The 20,329-nt window shown below is 40.1% G+C and overlaps 1 protein-coding gene and 1 long non-coding RNA gene across 5 annotated transcripts; both read right to left on the bottom strand.

The window, feature by feature from the left end:
* Positions 1–489: 489 nt before the first annotated feature.
* On the bottom strand, positions 490–12,420 carry LOC143117244 (ephexin-1). Of its 3 annotated transcripts, none has more exons than XM_076278835.1 (15): positions 12,100–12,420; positions 9,132–9,554; positions 8,493–8,756; positions 7,005–7,100; positions 6,187–6,803; positions 5,744–5,904; positions 5,357–5,506; positions 5,039–5,168; positions 4,710–4,784; positions 4,340–4,429; positions 3,788–3,939; positions 3,135–3,305; positions 2,284–2,357; positions 1,669–1,773; positions 490–1,161 (listed from the first exon to the last, which is right to left on the bottom strand). In XM_076278835.1, the coding sequence occupies exons 2-15, from the start codon at positions 9,523–9,525 to the stop codon at positions 974–976; spliced, it is 2,667 nt and encodes an 888-aa protein (XP_076134950.1). In that variant the 5' UTR covers positions 9,526–9,554; positions 12,100–12,420; the 3' UTR covers positions 490–973. The 3 variants fall into 3 exon arrangements, with proteins under 3 accessions (XP_076134950.1, XP_076134951.1, XP_076134952.1); XM_076278836.1 differs by having other exon boundaries at positions 7,044–7,100; XM_076278837.1 differs by lacking the exon at positions 12,100–12,420 and having other exon boundaries at positions 8,493–8,782; positions 9,132–9,221.
* Positions 12,421–14,017: 1,597 nt separating this feature from the next.
* LOC143116452 (uncharacterized) lies at positions 14,018–17,978 on the bottom strand. 2 transcript variants are annotated; one of them, XR_012985784.1, is made up of 5 exons: positions 17,831–17,978; positions 16,924–17,011; positions 16,694–16,843; positions 16,376–16,452; positions 14,018–15,602 (listed from the first exon to the last, which is right to left on the bottom strand). It is a non-coding gene; the product is annotated as an uncharacterized LOC143116452 (long non-coding RNA). The 2 variants fall into 2 exon arrangements; XR_012985783.1 differs by having other exon boundaries at positions 14,019–15,602; positions 16,924–17,973.
* Between the last annotated feature and the right edge of the window lie 2,351 nt (positions 17,979–20,329).

The following is a 20,329-nucleotide window of genomic DNA, read 5'->3' as shown; positions in this document are numbered from 1 at the left end:
TCCTATTTCTCCCAGCATATATAAGTGAGACACACATGAATTTGAACATTGAGAATTCCTTGATTAGGATATCTGATGTAAAGGCTTTTATGATTATGAGTCACTAAACATTGCAATTTCATATCCATATAAGTATGTATAAGTATAGTATATATACTCTTTTGATCCCATGAGGGAAATTTGGTCTCTGCATTTATCCCAATCCGTGAATTAGTGAAACACACACAGCACACAGTGTACACACAGTGAGGTAAAGCACACACTAATCTCGGCGCAGTGAGCTGCCTGCATCAACAGCGGCGCTCGGGGAGCAGTGAGGGGTTAGGTGCCTTGCTCAAGGGCATTTCAGCCTTGCCTACTGGTCAGGGTTCGAACCGGCAACCCTCCGGTTACAGGTCTGAAGTGCTAACCAGTAGGCCACGGCTGCCCAATATTTTCATATATATTTCATATCCATATAATACATAGTCACAATTAATACACTATACGAGAAGTGTAACTGAAGTTTATTTAAGAAAAAACACAAAATACTGCAAAAGATTACCAGCACCTTAGACATGCAGATATATGCAAAATATATAAAAAAAAACATTTTCACTGTGTGATTGCTGGTATGTCTGTTCGTCAAAGTGCATTTAAGATGGTGTCTCCATATAATCACATCTTCCGGTCTTAGGACATGTCGACATATTTAGCCTATACCACAGTCTGATTGTCAGTAGTGTTGTATGCTTTGTGGATATACAGGTTTCACACAATGAGTTTAATCAGTAACGCCAAAGTCAAGCATAACTATTTCACAGTTGTTGCTGGAATTGTTTACTGGATATTCACATAGTAACGGATAGCACAGGTGATATTATTTTGAAGATATGGCAAGGGCATTAGAGACAGAAACCAGATGTTGACCACAGTCATCAGTAGTAAAACTCAGCCCTAATTTCCTATATTCAGGGATCAGTTTATTAAGGGCCTATCGGAAAAAGGTGGTCCCTGTCTTGTCATTTCCCAGACGCCGACGCAACACTCGGTTGGCTGCTTGCATAACATGGTAGCGCTGACGAAGATGGCGCCTCTGCACATGCTCATTGGTGATCTCCACAGTGCACGCTGCTGGGAACCATCCACGTTCTCCATCCACCCTCCAGCCCTCCAGAAAGCCTAAGATAGGGGAAAAGGGTATCTGTTAATTGGGTACTAGAACATAGTTCCTTTGGGTACTAGTAAAGATAGGCTTAGCTTGATTCTAGGACTGAGTGATGGTGGATAATGTTTTTTGTCTCCAGCAAACTGCAGATTTACACAAAAATAATGAGAGTTTTTGTAGCATCTGAGATCTGAGAGTAGCCTCATTACAACCAAAGATTCTAGAACAGAGCTCTAGAATAGAGCTCCGCTCTAGAATCTTTGATTACTACTGTGTGAAACCTACACAACGCCCATAGGGGCAGGGGGGTGAACTTTAGAAAATCTCTGTGGTTTAAACACATGAACAACACAAACACTTGGCACCTGTATGGCTGGTCTTAAGACAAAGTCTTACACCTTAATCTCCCATTATGATAAGCAGGTGGAGGAGGAAGACCATTCATAACAGTGTCCATAGACTCTGCAAAAAAGCTAGACGAGGCAAAACATGAAACAAATCATAAACAAAGCACAACCCACCTTCGGTGGTCTTCTGGATTACATTAATGATGTCACCCAGCTGTAGACTCAGTTCGCCCTGATGACGTGCCTGGTAGGCCACTGTGCATTGGACCTGAGGACAGTCTGAACACGTAAATGTTTGGTTTTAGTGGTTTCACAGGAGCTTTAACAAATTTCTGTGTTTTCATTGTGTTGATTTTCCCTAACAGTCATTTCATTTCTGACGCAATTCCTCAGTGGTCCTGAGTGCTACAGAGGCCAGCTTTGTACTGTATGTGTTAACTGTTAAATGGAAACTTCCTAGATGTCATTGACAACTCTGCCCTCTAGTGGCTGCCTCAGGTAACAGCGTGTGAGACACTACAGAACTATTGTAGTGAATTAGAGTGAACAGCTCTGAAATGGAATGGAAGGCCTTCCTTCTACAGGAGGCTATAATACAGTCCATGGACAGACCACATATTCTAAAGTAATCAATGAATACAATCACATATATTATTGTCAAGTGAAATATATACCATTTCTCTCTCTCTCTCTCTCTGTCAGAAACGCACGCACACACACCAACACCCCCCCCCCCCACACACACACACACACACATACACACACACACACACCTGAATTGACACTCACCCCATTCCTCATAAATCTCTTCGTCTCCTTCTTTTCTCTTGGTCAGCATTCCCATCCAGCTGGCTTTCTCAGTTCTGAAATGATGTATTTTGCCATTTCAACAATCAGATCATGTGCATGATTGAGTCAGCAGCTCCACCTCAGAATGAGACAAACACTACAATCGACCATCTGTTCTCCTCAGTTTAACTTCTAAAGCATGTTAGCCTTCAGTGACAGCTGCGAGTGAACCAAATACCTTTTCATTACAAGAATGTTCTTGAACCAGTTGAGGTACAACAGGTACTAAAAATAATTTTATTGAACGTTTGACGCAAAGCAAAGAAAAAAGAAAAACACAATTCCTGGCATTACAAAAGTTAAATTATACTATATTATATATATATATATATATATATATATATATATATATATATATATATACATACATAGGCAATGTGGTCAGCTTGTGGGTGTTGGGCTCTATTGTGACTCATACAGTACCTGTACTGGGTTCTCTCTAGGGACACATCTAAATACTCTTACATAACATCCGCTCTTCATGTTCTCTCCTAATCTCATTAGAACGGCACAAGACAAAACTATATGGCGCGAGTACATCATCTGATAATCCTCTTTGTCTACTTGTTTACTATCCAGATGTTAATCTATCAGCTCCAAATAAGGTAATTGATATATACAGCTAACATGGCATCAATCCAGCTACTTACAATTACTTTTATTGACTGTAGGCATTTAAATATGTACTCTGTTCATTTAGACAGAACTTTTTAAAACAGATGATCTTTTTTGTTATAGTCACGGACATCTTCCTCTTCCTCATCTACTAGTCTTCAGGAGTGAGTACTCACTGAGAGGGGGCTTGCAACAGGAGATGCGAGGTGCTTCCTCTTTGGTTCTTCAGGAGGGCGAGCTGGAATGTTCTGTCGCGTTCGCACCCTTCCAAGTTTTTGTCATCCTCCACACTGTTGATCTCTACAAGGGAGCGATGGGCATGGTCGCGCACCACAAAACGGTCTGACCTGCGGGCAGCAAACCCAGCACAACTTAATAGTGCTCATGAAATGTAAGTAAGTAAGTAAGTTTAATTTATAAAGCACATTTAAACACAGCATAAACTGACCAAAGTGCTGTACAGCAGACAACTAAGATAAAGACTAAGGCAAATAATACAGAAAAACACATTGAACCAATAGTCATAAGGACATAAAACATAAATAAAAGGAAACCTTCAATATCAGGGCACACAACACAGACATACATAGGATGAGCAGAAGTCCTAAAATACATGTGGTCCAGTAAAACTACAACTGAATCTAAATCTAGCCTTTAGGATATACATTTTAGTTGGATCTCATTTTGTTACTCTTTCTCCAATTGTATGGCTTCAGAGGATGTCTACTGTAATTCAATGTCAGTTGACGTTCCTCTCAACAACCAAAGTGTACCAAAGTGTCTTCAGTCACAGAGAGTCACAGTCAGTGAACTTGATCGCAGCACCCACCCTTTCCTTGTGGTCAGAAGCAGAAGGTCATTAAAGAGGAAAAGGTAAACGGGAAAGAGCTTTCTCTGGCCAAAGATGTTCTCCTTTGCGGAAAGCTGAGCCAGCTCCCCCTGTTTCAGCAGCCAGCGAGAGGAAGACACCAGCGGCAAAGCCTGAAGGAGGAGTGTGGGAGACGGGAATACAACTGTAATCTTACGCAGTTGTGTTAATAATTCACTATAAGTATATACACTCTTATTACTTTTAATTCACTTTGGCACTGAGATTTTGCAAGTGACCGCTAAAGATATTACACACATTTCAAAGCAGATAGCACAGCATTTATTTGTTTTCATACTTCCTGAAAAGTCATCATTACATTATATGACGTCTATTCATTTAACTGACCCTTTTATCCAAAGTGAGGACTGACATTAGAGCTACGTTGCAAAAGGAGACCCTAGTATAACAATAAAAAAACTTCCTTGCAAACACCACAAGAGTGCAAGAGTGCAGAACAACCAGAAGGTGAGAGTGCAGAAGTTAAGTATGAGGATGAAAGTCCTTACTTACCTTGCACTCAAATTCTGTTTTGTTTGCAATGCGCACCATCTCTTCCATTTGTTTCATTTTGCCAACCTCACGATTGCATGCCTCAAGTATCTACAGAAGACATGTACATACAGGAAAATTAAGTAAAAGGTGATGTAACTATGGAAATGTTGCATGCTTACACGATTAACTGAATTCTGATTTGAGTTAACCCAAATAGTCAACAAAATCAACCAAAAATCAACCAAAAGTACAACCACTTTGAAAAAAAATGATGATTTAGTATGGTGTAGATCGAGGCTCATTGTTTTGATATTCTAGACTCTAGGTACAGGAATTGAGAGACAGTGACAGAGCAAGTCTGATAAACCTAGTTCATGCATGGCGTTACCTTGGAAACACCCTTTAGGGCTCTTTCAGCCGATGCTTGACCTTGCGACCCTGGCTCAGTTTTCTTCAGAATGGCCTAAAAGGTCAAGAGACAGAGAGCAGTTCAAGCCAAAACCTGTGAGACTGCACTTCAGGGATCTATGCAACTGTGCTATTTCTACATCAGGCCTGTAGGTGGCCCTGTCTTATAAGTTTGAATTGTGAAGCAACTTAATGGCCTTATAGCCAGGGCTGTTTCCATGTTTAAATCACTTTGGATAAAAGCATAATACCATAACCATATTGTTTCGTCTTATCCTGTCTTTCAGATATAGCCACCTTGTCTCTCACCTCTACCAGGATCTTGAGACGTGTGATCCGCTGGAAGGGTAGAACCAGGTAGGATTTGAGTGACAGGCGGTTACAGCGAGGGTCCTCTTGAAGCTTTAGCAGAATTCCTATTATTTGGGGACTCCTTTGTCTAACAATAGAGAGGAATATTATCAATAAATACCTGGTTAGTATTAGTGGACATTTCAAACCTGTTCACAGCTGTGAAAAATCAGACATTGGATTCATCGGATTGATATTAACAAATGCATTGCTCTAAAGTTTAATTTACAGAAAAAATGTCTGCATGCATGTAATCCGAATATGCCTCTTTCTTACTCCAGATGGTGTAGAGTCTGCTCCTGGTAGGGCATGTTGCGGATGTAGTCAACATATGCACCGAACGACCCTGTGGCATACCTCTGGATGACCTTACAGGTGTCACAAAAAAGGTTGGAGTTCAGCTCCTCCTTCATGTCTTGAAGAAAGCTGCACACAAAACCATATTAATGTTATGTTGTCTATATTGTCCTTTGGTGGAATAATGCTTGAGACCGATGTTAAAAATATACATGAAATTGAAGATTGCAAAAATGACTTGGAGACTAAGGATTTTGTCTTGACAATTGTGTGGTTTGTTGTGTTTCAGGTAATGAGAGAGAAACACAGCATTCTTTATCATAGGCTAATGAATACTGTATAGCCGTGGCTGCTGAATCAACTTACTTCTGACTCATCTGTCGGATCCTGGAGATGCCTGAGAAGAGAGACTTGCAGTCTCTGGGCTCTAGGACCTGGTTGAGCTCTGGTGACTCCAGGAAATGCTCAACAACTACATCTAAACTCTTCAAGTATGTGTGCTCTGTGGTCACCACTTCAAATAAGCTCTGAGAGAGAGAGAGAAAGAGAGAGAAAGAGAGAGAGAATGAAAGAGAGAGAGAGAGAGAGATCAAGGTCATGTGCAATTATCACTACACTTATCACTCAAACAAAATAAAAGCAATCAAAACCGACCTTGAAACTGGGCTGTGTATATACTTTGATTATCAATATGTGAACAAAGGTTATTTGCCTTTGAGATTCTGCTAATTGCTTCCTCCTTATTGGAGATAGTGAACTGTCTGTCAAACCCAGAAAATCTGACAATGGCATCATTCTCAGATATATACCTCTTGAAGGAGGAGCTGCTCTTTGCTGAGCTGGCTGAGTATCCCTTTCTTCTTCACTATGCTACGTTCCTGCCACAGCCCCTCCAGGGTCGGACGTCGCCCCCTACTGGGCACTATTTTTGAGTCCTCCAGTTTGCACCCCTCAGTCTCCTCCTCTGAGGAAGACAAACACGTGCACTCCTTAGCACCAGGTTTCTTGTCTGGGTTTGACACAGATATTTCTTTGGGAGAGTGTTCCTGTAGACGGTCCTCCTTTGAAGATGTTTGGATGTCGCAGGTGGTTGTGGAGTCCTTCTGGTCTGCTACCCGCTTTGCTTGATGCTTACTCTGAAATGGGGACAGTAACAATTCCAAAGGGGAGAGCTTCTTTCTTTTCCCTTTGGGCTTTTCTGGGTCAGTGTCCTGTTTCTCCTGACAGTGTTGGTAGACCTTTTTGGGAATTTCACCCAGGGGCACATCACAGATGAGTCCCATGTCTTGATGATTAGGATGAATTTTGTCAGTGATTTTGCAATTCATATTCATCATTGATGGCAAAGACTTTCTCCAAGGACAGGGAGAAGATCTGGTGTTTCCATTCTGAAATGTTGGTGTCTCGACAGGCTGAATGGTTGATTCTACACAGATAAATAATACAATGAAAAAAGTTTCAATAAATCCTCAGGTTAATTGAAATTCTCATTATGGTTTTAGCCCAATAAAAACATTAAAATATGAAACAGTAAAATATGAAGTAGCATAAAGAACCTATTTGTAATTACATATTTACAGATAAAATGCACATCCTACATCTGAAACTTGCTTCTCTTTGAAGTCACCTGTGAGATTATTTGTTATTGGACTGCCGTGCTCCTCACCGTCTGAGGCCACCTCCATATATACAGCCTCCAGTATCTCAGGCTCCTCAGAATCACCTGTGAAGTCATACAAAAAACCTTCATGGAGTACCAGAAAGACTAATCCAAGCATCACTAGACGCAAGGCAATAACCAGACATAAACAGATATAGAGATATAGTTTTGGATTTTTTTAAGTAAAACAAAAAGACAAAGGAGGAAAATGAAAATATATACCATATATACCACATATTTAGAATCAATATAAGGCAATATAAAATATTACATATTCAACATGATGATGACATGACAATTAGGATCAGGATAGGATTTAATGTGTAACTGACAAAAACAAAAGTTTTAAAATCCAAAAGTTGTGTGTACAGGTTAGAGAAAAGAGCTGGGAATGATTTTGATTGCAAGCAGTGACATGAACCTGGCTTGGCGGCCGAAACTGGAAGAGAATGGATGCTTGTGTGTAATTAAGACAATGTTTTTCATACTTCATGATTCCGCATTCTCACTGAGCTTCCTACATTCCCCAGATGGGGTTTCCCTCCCCTCTCCAAGCCAACTGAAACTTTATCTCTTAAATATGTGGCACTTTTTCTCTTCTGCTGTCTGTAGTCCTCCTTATCATTCCCCAAACTGAATCGAAGTGAAAGGCATAACACATTTTATAGATGTGCCAACCGCATCCAAATGTTGCACTAAGTTCCTTCCTAAAATTCAGAACAGCTTCAATCATTTCAGGCAACAGTTTTACATCACCTTTATTATCTTTTACTACTGTAAGTGAAGTTAGTTTGGGCCATGTGGGGTATGGTATGGGACATACATACTAAGTTATCTGGTCATTTTGATGTCCTGGTCAAAACACCAGTGAGTTAAACTAGAGAGAAAGCCAAAGGAACAATTTTAGAGTTAAGAGCCTTCCTTCAGGGCCCAGCAACAGGTTGTTTGGAGGACAGTGGGCTTTGAACCCTTGTAACTCAGTATGAGATTAGACTGTTCTCCAGTGTCATGTTTACATTTACATACATTTATTCATTTGCCAGGCACTTTTTTATCCAAAGCGACTTACAGCAATAGAATAATATTTAAGCTACACTGCAGAGGAGACCTTAGCTAGGAATTACCGCTGCATCTGTCAATAGAACTAGAGGATAGGAGTGCCTACATTATAAGTAATAGTCAAAGTGTGGTAGGAGGAGAAAGTGGTAGAAGGAGGAGGTAGAGAAGAGAAGAGAGGGAGGTGGAGAGGAGGGAGGTAGATGAGGGAAGAGAGGGAAGAGCTACCTAATAGGCCTTCTACATGCAAGGCAATCTCTAGTACTTGGTATAGCAACATATGATCACAGGGCAAAAAAGATTATTGAAGACAGTTAAGAAGTTATGATGTTATGAAGACAGTTAAGACAGATTATTACAAATAAGCTTTTTCCGCCCAGTAAAGTCTAAAAGTCTAACCTGTCGTTGGTAGCAACGGTTCTGGCACTTCTAGCAGCGGGAGACATGGAAGTGGAATAGAGGGAGGGGTACGGCTAGGTCGCCTCTTTTCAGGCTGGACGATGTGCCAGTACTCCAGGTGGGTGGTGTAGTCCTCAGGTGCAGGGGGCATGTAGGGCAGCTTGTGAGCATCGGGCTTGGGTATAGATTCATGGGTGCGGTGACAGGCACAGGGACAGGATGAGTGACAAGTAGACTGGGTCGCGGTAGTCTCACTGGGATTGTCTAGAAGAAGAATCACAGAAACAGATCTGTGATCCAATTAATAAATATAGGGATAAATATGGGATAATATATGGGATAAATATATATTTAGTCGTTATAGGCTGTGGCCACATCTGTTATGTTAATACAAATAGTATAATTGTCCGCACACCGGAGTTTAGCTCCCAAATGTTTCATTGAAAGACCCATATGGGTCAAAATGTTGCTGTTTTTAATCAATTATTTGGGAGCTAAACTCTGGTGTGCGGACAATTTATCTTTTTTGTTATATGCTCACTTTGTCTTGGTCTGGCCTGGGATGTGCACATAACCACTCTACCAAAATACAAATAGTAGGCCTATGTTAATTTAAAAAAGATATTAATATCACGTTACATGTACTGCTTCCTGTTGACTGAGATTCAAGGATAGACATCTCTCGGTCAACACTGGATCCAGACAGTGATAAACTGTTTTGTGCTGTCCTCCGTCTACGTGGTTTGGGTACTGGTGTAACTCTGATTGGAGAAGCTGGTGTTTCCTGTGCGTTGGCTTGACCAGGGTTTAAATCAGCTGACTGGTTCAGTGTAGGACTCCCATTGAGCACAGCTGGTAAGGACTTGTGCTTGGCCAGCTGTCGTTTTCGGTCTTGCGCTCCCTCCTCTCCCGCCTCTGTCCTGAGGATGATGTCGGTGGACCTCCGCCATCGTGCACCCCAGAGATCAGGTTTAGGAGGGACCTGTGGTCTGGGGGGTACTGTGGGCTTGTTAATGTTAGAGTTTGTGGACATCCAGATATCCTACAGCTTGCTCTTGGCACCTACAGAAGAGGAAAACAAAATTCCATCACTGGTCACTGAGAGAAAATAGCAATTAGATAAAGAGTTTTGAACAAGATATTTTGTCTCTATGGATTAGAGGGTTATATGTATTAATAATAGGAATGTCCTTATTATCTGCAACTGTAATGAGTCAGATAGCCATATGAATACAAAAGACCTTCAGAATTCTTCATATAAATTTCCTGCCAATGGGACATGAGTCAGGGTGAGAAATTCCCCTGTAAGTGTTTCATATCAAGCATGACCCCGTCAGACAATGTTTTTTGTGTCATGAAAGTGGGGTTCTGTTGCTCTTGGTCCAGCTGTTCCTAGTTGAGAGACCCTTTTTGGTTTTAAGGTGGGTTGGGCTGGTCTACAGCAGGGCTGGAACAAGAGGTGGTAGGTGGAGGTGGACTGGGAAGAAGTTGGGGGACTCGCTGAGATTACCCTGCCCCTACTGGCTCTCCACAACAACTGGCAGGGGCAGTGGTGGTCGCCAAGTCAACACAGCTGTTGCAGGGTTTCCAACCCCCACAGTGAAGTGAACCCTTTCATGTGAATTTGGTTGCAGGGTGCAATGTCTTGTCCCTACTTGCTTGTGTAGTAAGCAAGCAATGTGTAGCAATGAAGACATTCCTTTGGTGGAAGGTCTAGGTGTTTTAAACATTGCCCAAGGCCTTAAATTCCCCTTTACAGGAAATCTTTCACAAAGAGGAATGCTATGCCTAGGAAGGCAGGAGGATAGAACAGCTGGATAGTCTGTGAAGTAATGTATTTTTTGGTTCCCACAGAAACAATTACCTGAGGTTTCTCTGTTGAATCCATTAAGCAAGGAGAGTCTTTATCAATGGTTAAGATATTTTTACTAGCTGAGTTCCTAATGCTAAAACTGAGGACAGAAGGTATTCTCTGAAACAAACAATGCCATGTACATAATGTATGTACCACTACTGAATTACAATACAATACAGACAGAAAAAAGCATTTCACCACATCTATTCTCCACTCACACAACCAAGTTTAAATTTGAATTCAATCACAGATATTGCATGTCTGAGGTCACATGGAAGTCCTTTGGCAATTGCAAACAAGACAGGGGACGTGTGTGGGACCATGGAGCAGTCAACAGTGAAAGCGACACAGACCTGAAAGATCTTGAGGGACTGTACACAACATATACAGATGCAAGTCCATTTAACGCTTCAAAAACAATCAATGCCAAGATAAAAATCTGTCTTTTCCACCCTGTGACTACCCTATAAGATAACAAGGGTTATGTCATACTGTGCACCTGGGATCTCAGACAGTTCCCACAAATCTGATCGCCCTATCTCACTCACAATCAGAAAACTGTGAAATGGCTTCCCAGAAATCAAACACAGTAGCAGCTTTCCACTGCAGGACTTCAAACCACCACCTGTCTCTGAGACTAGACTAAACAGACTCAGTGCAGCCCTGGGATATGCATCTCTCTGCCCATGATCAGACAGGCAAAGAAAACATCTTTCTTTGGTGGGTTTGATAAGAACCAAGGGAGAAGAAAAATGCGACAGTGTCTGCATTTCAGTTGAGTCTGAACTCAGACGTTGGTCTCCAGCATATTCTGCCACTTGTTCAACATTCACCAGAGGAGGGAGGTGTGATCTAAACCAAATCCAGCATAAAAGCAAGACTCCCTGATAACAAATATAATCCAATACATAATAATGCATAATCCAACATTTCAAATTTACATTGAACATGAGAAGCAATGCCTGTACCCATATCTTCAGAAGTGATGACATATGACATTAACTTTCTAAAATCAAACCTTTTGCTCTTTATGATGAATGCCAACTAAATTGTTATGTCATAAAACTGCAGCAACCAGGAGGTCTGAAATGTCATAGAGTTGAAAACAGTCATAAACTCTTAACACTTCCTCAAGATTTGAAAGCAGTAAAGATCCAACAGATCTTACCGCTATCATTTACATTTGGTCATTTAACTGACTGTTTTTTTAAAGCGACTTACAGCAATAAAGGTAGAATACAGGTACAGTGCCACTAGGATATTGCTGCAGCAATAAGTGCTCACATAGAATAGAATAACTGTTCAAGTGAAGTCAAGAGCGGGAGAAGAGGGATAGTGAGGAGAGGGAAGACGGTAGCGGTCAGTGCTAGATTATGTCCAGCTGTTAGTAGTGCAAAGAGAGGACGTACTCTCGGATCATACTTAATATAGAGCAGGTGAATTGGACCTTTACTGATTTTGACATTGTCCTATAAATAATGTATGTAATAGACAGCAAATGTCATCTTGCAGAAGGTATAAGTGAAATGGCCATGGAAAGTAGAAAACATGAATTATAGATGTTTGAAATTCCAATCTGTTTTTGGTTTACACTAGACTTACCTTTTGTGATCTTCCATCAATGTTTTGTCCTAGGCTTAAGGAGTGAATGCCTAGTTTCATTCTATCAAATTCCATTTCCCTACACACCTCTCCAAACCTTCCATTATCAAACATGCAATATAACTTGTCTCAAAGCTATTATCTACTCACCGTATCAAAGTTTCAGTGGCGCCACCACAACTGCTCCAGATGGTAAAGGTGCTTGTTGACTTCTAACTCCAAGCTTTCACAAATCCAGAAGATTCATCTCCTGCTCTCTCCTCTCATCTGTCCTTGTCTGTGACACTAAACCAGAGAGCGAAGATCATGGGTTTTCCTCTCTGTTTCCTTTTTTTTAATGTGAGGAAATTTACAAGGTGGGAGGGGGGGTTGGTGGGGACTGGTCTCTACTTGCACTGATAGCAAGAGGCCTAACTAGGGCACAGCAAAAAACGAAACTTGTCATGGCAGCCACCGTCTAGGTGAATGTTGGCTCAGCAGTTCATTCTATCCTTTTACAGGAAACCATCAATGCTTTCCCATTTAGGCCGGGTTGCCGCATTTCTACCATTAAAGCCGGGAGCGCTGTTGCGTAATTCTACCATTGAGGCCGGGAAAGCGTATACGTCAATTTCCACGTATAAGGTTTTTTGCACCAATTATCGGCCTCTGGGCCAATGAAATGCATCAGAATAGACACGAGGGAGTGTCGTCTTGTTCCTCGTGACATTGTTTTGAAATTTCTTCGAGCAAGCATGGAGGACTTTGATAGCGAGGAGAGATTTCAGAAGGTATGATTTTGAGGAGATTCTCGGCTTCGATGACATTGCTGATGACTGAACGCGCTCTCCCCTCCCTAATGTTGCCTGCTTTTGACATAGCCCTGGTAGGCTACAAAACTTGTACCCCAATGATTCTGTTTGTCTAATTGATGGATTTAACCCCGATTCGGATTAGGCTACACCTGCTTTTAAAAGGCGGAACATCACTGCAAAACGTGCGCTGTATTATGTAGCCACTCTGCGTCTTTTTATGTGCACGTTCACATTAAATCCATTTCACTAACGTTATCAAGAGAATACCGTAAAGTTTTATTTTGAGCACTTTCTAGGTCTCACTCTTTGGATCAAAATAACAGAAATAGCGAACTCCAAGTTATGGTAGGATAAGTTAAGATATAAGCACATAGCCCGTTAAACATGACCAAGGAAAAAGTCAATGGGACAACACACAATGCCACGGTAACCTACCTAGGCTATGGAATTGAGAATGAAAGCTAATTACTTACACGTTTTTTCTCAAAGTGACAGGCACTCAATTAGACCTACATATCACCACTGTAATGTCATTAAAGACAAGTGCAATAGTTTAAAAATCAATATGTATTCAAATTACTGAATATTTTTAGCTATAAGTAATTATGCAGATCATAAAATACTAACAAAATATATAAAGTTTATGAATTCAAAATATGAAATAGAAACATGACAAGCCATCATTTTGTGTGTGTATGGAGGGTTGAGCAGAGACTAGGATCACCACTACTGTGAATAATCACACAGTATTCATTATTACTGATAAGTGTCAAGGTGGTGGTGGCCCCAATTTGCCTATGTTTTTGTAATATAATAAACACAGTTACACTTTTTGAAACTATTTCAGCTTGTGTAGGCCTATCAGTAATTTCTGAACATACCAATAATACATATAACCAGGCAGTAGATGTCAACCAGAATGACAAGCTGTAGAAAATGCACTGGTTTCTGATAAAATAGTGCTGTTCCTGCACTGACACATTACATGTTTTATTTTTGTGAAGGTGTAACTAAATAAACCCAATTTCTTAGCAAAGCCACGGGTATAAGCTCTCAAATACTTTTTACATTTTGTTCCTATCTGCTACAGAGGCTGAGAAATCAATCATTAAGTAGGCGTTGACACAATTGCTGAATTTCCAGAAAAACTTCAGGTTTTAGGGGGTTTTCTGAAATCACCCTTAGGTTTTACAGGCATTTTTTCCAGGCGTTTTAGGCCTAAATGGGTTAAGAATAGGCTCTGTGTGTGATATCATGGTCACTATCTCTACACAGTAAAATTGACAGAGTTGTTTTCGACTCTAATAGAGTCGATTCTGACTCTGTCATAGAGACCCATTGGTCCCACCCCACAGAGAGTAAATTTGACTCTTCTCCTAGAGCACATTTTTCAGAGTTAAATTTACTCTATAGAGAGTTGGAAAATCACCAAGATAAACTCCACAGGGAGTAAAGAAAAATCTACTCTATAAGCCAACAACTCTTTCCAGAGTCATCTTAACTCTTAATGGGGTAATCTTAGTTTATCTCTATTCAGAGTTTATTCCCAGCTACTCTTGCTAGAGTCACCATTTTGCTTGTCTTTATTTACCCTTTATCAAGTTCTACAAAATCTGAAGGACATAGACAAATTATTGAAAAAATATTTATTACAAAATATTATGTTAATGTATCAATATACAATATATTTCCTTTTGTAAATGCATGTACAGTACAACACATTTGGCATCAAATGGAACAAAGCCACTAGAACATAATATCAAGTTGTTGTTAGTGATACATTAGCTTACATACCAATTTTACTCACTCTACAGTCTGTACTGAAACATTCTAGCATCACAGACATGTTTAAGTCCACACATTCTAACAGTGAAGCTACACCAGGCGCGTAACTGAAGCTTTACGTTCGCATAGCGTCTGCTGCAACAATTAGCTGGCACTATAATCAATGGAGGTAGCTACACCAGATGTGATAGCGGCGCGTACGTTTGAAAAAAATGAATTTTACGCGTCGCGAACAGATCGCTTCAGTTACGCGCCTGGTGTAGCTCATACCTAAGGCATGATCCAATGGATGGGGCCTAGAAGAGATTTAAGATGACTTAAAGTATGATTCATTTCCTCAACACTTTGCTTATCACTCAAAAAACTGAATAGTTTCCTCAACCTGTATCTCATGTACAGCAGAATGCATAACAGGAACCACTGTATCAAAATCTACCGCCAAATCATTACTTGTGTGTTCACTACAGTTATTTTCCAAAACATGAACATTATTAACGCTATACTCATGTAACCTTTCCAAATGTTTTCTAAAAGCCAGAAAATGTCCCTGAAACACCCAGTCTCACCATACTTTAACCTGAGTGTTCTACCGGGACACAGCCCATGTGGTGATTCTGCTACCTGGATCCTTTTTTGCAGTTCGATGCTGGAGGAAGAAAGACCTTTACTCTGTTTAATAGTCTTCTCTTTGAACATAGTTGACCACCTCTCAAAAAGCTTCGCTGAAATCTCACCAAACAGTAACAGTCTTGCTCAATCTGATCCATTACATCCACAAATCGAGAGAATGTTGCAAGCATATGAGGTGATTGAGGGTCATGGACCATTTTTTCTGACGATAATCAAACGTTCACCTTCAGCCGCACAACTTCTTCATCAGAAGAATGCTTCATTAGAGATACCGCCTCTCTCAGCTGTTCTTCATTCAGGACTGGCTCGGGCACATCTTCAGAAGCTGGTCCTCCATTATGTTCATTGTGTGCTGGACTTTGTGGTTCCTGAGGCTTTCCTCTGAATTGTTTTAATGCGTCAGGCCAGGTACCCTGATCCGCTGGCTGGATCATAGAAATGTTCCTATAAAACAGTATAAAGTAGGGTGAGTTACAGCATTAAGGGGAAATCCAGCGATTTTCCAAATAGATCTCCATTTCTTGGATCACCGAGTATGTAAAACGAAAACAATCGGTTTTACATAGCTCGAGTTGCTACAGCCAGCAGCTAAAGCGACTGTGCAGCTACAGCGCTACACTCTGGGGTCATGAACATTGGGGCTCAGGAACATGCCCCTAGAGTGTAGCGCAGTAGCTTCGTGGCTGCAGCATCTCGAGCTAAGTGAATCCGATTGTTTTTTTGTTTTTTGTTTTTTCCCTGTACCGACAGTTCTCGGTGACCTTGAGAAATGGAGATCAATGTGAAATTCAGTGCACTGTAAACAATGTATTTGATCTTAAACAGATTCATTACAATTTGTATGCAGAAATACTTATGAAATGGTTTCATTTCAAGTTCAATCATTTAAAAGAAACAAAAAATACTGTTCATCTGGTGGTTGAGATACTGGGATTTAAAGTCAAAAGTCAAGCACAGCATGACAAATCCACACACTCGCATCTGTGCAAAATTATCTTTTTATATAGCTTTTGGTCATAGGCCTTTTTCAGGATTCCTGAAGAGGGTCTATGACCGAAATCTAGAATAAAAAGATCATTTTGCACAGATCTGATGTGTGGAATTTTTTTGAAGAAAAAAAAAATACCTCAGTGTGGGTTTCAGTTTAGGTTACCTTTGTGTTAATGGGCAGCATAAAGATTTTACCAATATTTAACTAGGGAAAAAATGCCACTTACTTGCTCTACCCCATCATCTCCCTTGGGCTTATTTGGAGACAAGGCAGTGGTGTCATCTGAATCACATAATGCATCTACTACAAAGCAGAGGACAGAATAAATCAGTAATATAGTCATGTCCAGTACCTGTGACGGCTGTATGTCATGTAGTCTTTGATGACTGAGATTTTTAAACACTAAATAGGCTCAAAGACGGACATAATCAACATCCACAAACCCCACAGAGTGGCATTCCATCAAAACAATGTGTTGCAACCGCTGTTGATATATTCACAAAACTTGTACCAAGTTTTAACTACATTCCATAATACAACTCACCATCATCTTCTGCAGGCTTCAGCTTTAATACACCACAATTTGGATCCTTCACCACATCTTCAGACACATAGTTGTCAATCTTCTGTACCAAACTCATCATACATTTTAGCCCAGCTTGGTGTTTGGCTTCAATATCAAATTTCATGAACACTAAAATAAAAATTAACAGAACATTACAAAAAAAACCTGACAATAGACTTAAACAATGCAACAATTGAATAAATCAGTACCTTGGTTAAAGAAATCCTCTAGAGTGGCATCAGTTTCCACCATTTTAAATGTATCTGGTCTGCCTGGTATTTAACTTTCACCAACATCCTGAAAAAACATAAAATCAAACATTCAGACAAAATCAACACTACTTTTAAAACACTTTCTTAAAACAAACCAGGTAACAACTCTCAGTGACACTGACTAAACTAGTAAATGTGGCACGTGCACCTGTTGGCACTTTGCACTGAACACGTGTCTTCTATGCTATCAATGATGCACATTCAGCAATCAACACATGTCCTTGATAGTAAATTAATGCAGCTAGTTTTGAAATAACCAACTTGTGAAGGCCAAATTCATGCTTATGGATGCCTGCTTTACGTGAAACAAGCTTTTTAGTAGAGCATGACCTTTAAGCTAATTTGCCCTATTAATGACTGTTAATGTTAAGTAGCTAACAACAGTAACTGTTACCTCATTAAGCTAACCATAGCCTTTATTTGATATCTGATTTGCATTATGCTAAGCTGCCAATGAGAGCTACGTTGGCTGATAGGCTAACCAAGTCAATGTTAACCATTAAAGACGATTATACTGGTATCATATTTGGTTGAGTAAATATTAACATGATAAAAAAACGTATAGCATTGTACAATACAGGAGCACGAATTGACATGTACCTCATGTTACACAGAGGTAACGTTAACGTTCATGTTAACTTTCAACCTTCGTTAGCAGTTAACTTAACGTTAACGTTAGCCCCTGAAGGTCAACACATTTCAGAACGATATCTTGACCATACATTTACGTTCAGTTTACACTCCTCTTTCGCGTCACCACTTATCATTTATCATTTTCGCGGCATACTACGGAACATGTGAAATAAATCTCTAGTAAGTGTATTTTAGATGAACATCTACTCACCTTCAACTGCAACAGAGAGATTCTTCTAATCAGGCTCCGTCGCGTCGCTGCAGTCTCAAATGGAAGGAAGTGGGTGATAAGCTACTAACGTTCGTCTCTGACGTGAGATACCAGAGGGCACGTTTCGCCAGTTAGTAATTTGTCTGAGCCCTTACACAATTGCATGTAGCAAACATACAATAATAATTATTATTATTATAATGTTTGTTCGCTTTGACTATTCTTTGTGAACAGCAATAGGCTTGATAACAGAGACTCCGTTTATAGCCTGGTTTATGGGTGATAGCTTAGCAGTATTTGCCTATTTTACTGTAGCACATGCTAGCCTACAAACTTGCAAGTAATTTTTTAGTAGCCTAGTCCAGAAAAAAATCTTAAAGCTACCGAATGACTTTGGAATTAACCAGAAGAAAAACACGATTTTTTATGAATAATATCCAAATAATAATTAGGCAGACATCTCCCAAAAAAATTTCTAAAATGGCGTCCAAATGAGAAAATGGGGTGGATGATTAACTCTTGTGATTTTAACTCTGTTTTTTAACTAATATGCTAGAGTACATTTTACTCCAACTGTAGTAAATGTAACTCTATTAGAGTCAATAACAGTCTACTCTGTCATTTTAACTCTTGGAATTTTACTGTGTATGAAATGCAATTGTACAGACACTCTTGAAAACGTCATGGCAGCTTCCGTTTTACTTAATTGGAAATTGTGATAACATATAAAAATGTCTTCATGTATTCCTCCTGTTATTATAAACACTTGGGATTGTTCAGGGCTGTTTCAAAACAACAAAGGACACAATGCATTGAAAAAGCACCAGCTACAAAATAAGATTTCAAATGTGTATGGGTAGGGACACTTCTCTGAAGAGATGATCAGACCTGTTGGGTGCAGACAGCTGGGGCGTTTCATGGGGGCATCAAAGGGTTACCTTCAGAGGTTCCTCAGGTGATTTCCAGGAAAGGTGTTGTTGGATTGATACAGCTGGAGTGGGGGTGTGCCACTGGTGTTCCGGAAAATTAACAACCAAGGAGCGGGGGTGTGAAACTGAGACTTAAAACATATTGTGACATTTCTCTGTTCCTTGGCCTATTGTGGTATGTCATGGCCTGTGGGAAAATTTAGGAAAGACAGACAATATCTGATCTTACTCAATAACCTCAGTGTTTCACACTCGAACATCTTTTGATCACTGACCAAATATAATCTATATCTATATAGAACCTAGGTGTTTTCATAGACTCTTCTCTGATTTTTAATAAGCAAGTTAACAGCGTTAAGTTTTTACCAACTTAGGACAATAGCAAAGCTCAAGTCTTCTCTCTCCTACAGTGATTTAGAAATCCTTATACATGCCTTTATTTCCTCTAGGCTTGATTATTGCAACTCACTGTATGTAGGTGTAACAAAATCTACTCTAAACAGACTCCAGCTGGTCCAAAACGCTGCAGCCAGATTACTGACTGGATCTAAGAAACGTGACCACATTTCACCTGTGTTGGCTAAACTGCACTGGCTTCCTGTGGAACAAAGAATTAATTTAAAAATTCTTCTGTTTGTTTTCAAAGCTTTACATGGTTTAGCACCTCAGTGTTTATGTGATCTTTTAATTCCTTACTGTCCTCCTAGACCTCTTTGATCATCTTCCCAGTGTCTTCTTTGTGTTCCTTCTGCCTCTCTTAAATCCAAAGGTGACAGAGCTTTCTCTGTCTATGCTCCCCAGCTTTGGAATAGCCTTCCTGTGTTGTATAAAATTATCCTATGGGTTGTAGACATCATGATGAGAGAACGAGTTTGAAACTGTAAAGCATGTATTCATATAACCTTAATCATAATCAAGTAATACACTGAAGTTATTCCTAACCATAATACTCTTATAACATTTTAAATAACAAGTTTAACTAATACTATTAACATACTGAAGCTATTCTACCAGAATTCCCCCTACGTGCGCTCTGTATCCCTATGTCTCTGTTTGCTGCCCTGTGTCTCATTTTGTTGCACTGTGTCTCATGCTGCCTTAGCCTAGGCCTTTTGAAGAAACCAAAGTCGGCCTTGAAGCTGCAAGATAACGCTTACACAGGGCGAGCTCTACTCATAACAACCAGTAGGAGAGTGCAGGGGGTGAACGATATTTAACCCATGCAGAATGTATGACCTGTGATCACTCTATACTGTACACCCCTGAACTTTCCATAAACTTAAGGTGAAAAGTTTGTTCGGGGTAGTGTTGTGTCAGCATTTTGGAGGGGTATAAGTAAGAGAGTTCTACCTTTGTTCGGGAGTGCGATCGTGCGATCCACTCAGGCTTTGCGCTATGTAGTCATTAAAGGAATTTTTGCACGGAACTCTGCCAGACTTTTGAGCCTTCTTTTTGGGACAAGTTTTTGACTTCGGCACTTATAATGGTGTATTTTGGTTACGTTGTGGGCAAGATGTTTGGACTTAATTTCTGGCCCGAGTCTGAATATCTACGACACCTGATGTGAAAT

Source organism: Alosa pseudoharengus, unplaced genomic scaffold, assembly GCF_046254945.1.
Source record: "Alosa pseudoharengus isolate Yale_2024_CS ecotype anadromous, Long Island Sound unplaced genomic scaffold, YU_APseudo_1.1 YU_APseudo_1.1_scf_11, whole genome shotgun sequence".
NCBI classification, from domain to species: domain Eukaryota; kingdom Metazoa; phylum Chordata; class Actinopteri; order Clupeiformes; family Clupeidae; genus Alosa; species Alosa pseudoharengus.
The sequence above is the reverse complement of the archived record's forward strand: the minus strand, read 5'-3'. Positions and strand labels throughout refer to the sequence as shown.

Excerpts from the sequence above, each read along its gene's own strand:
- LOC143117244 (XM_076278835.1), bottom strand. The coding sequence starts at position 9,525 with ATGTCCACAAACTCTAACATTAACAAGCCCACAGTACCCCCCAGACCA. Across the intron at positions 5,905-6,186 it reads AGCAGCTCCTCCTTCAAGAG|AGCTTATTTGAAGTGGTGAC; the intron begins GTATATATCTGA and ends TCTCTCTCTCAG. Across the intron at positions 5,169-5,356 it reads CAGACTCTACACCATCTGGA|ACAAAGGAGTCCCCAAATAA; the intron begins GTAAGAAAGAGG and ends CTCTATTGTTAG.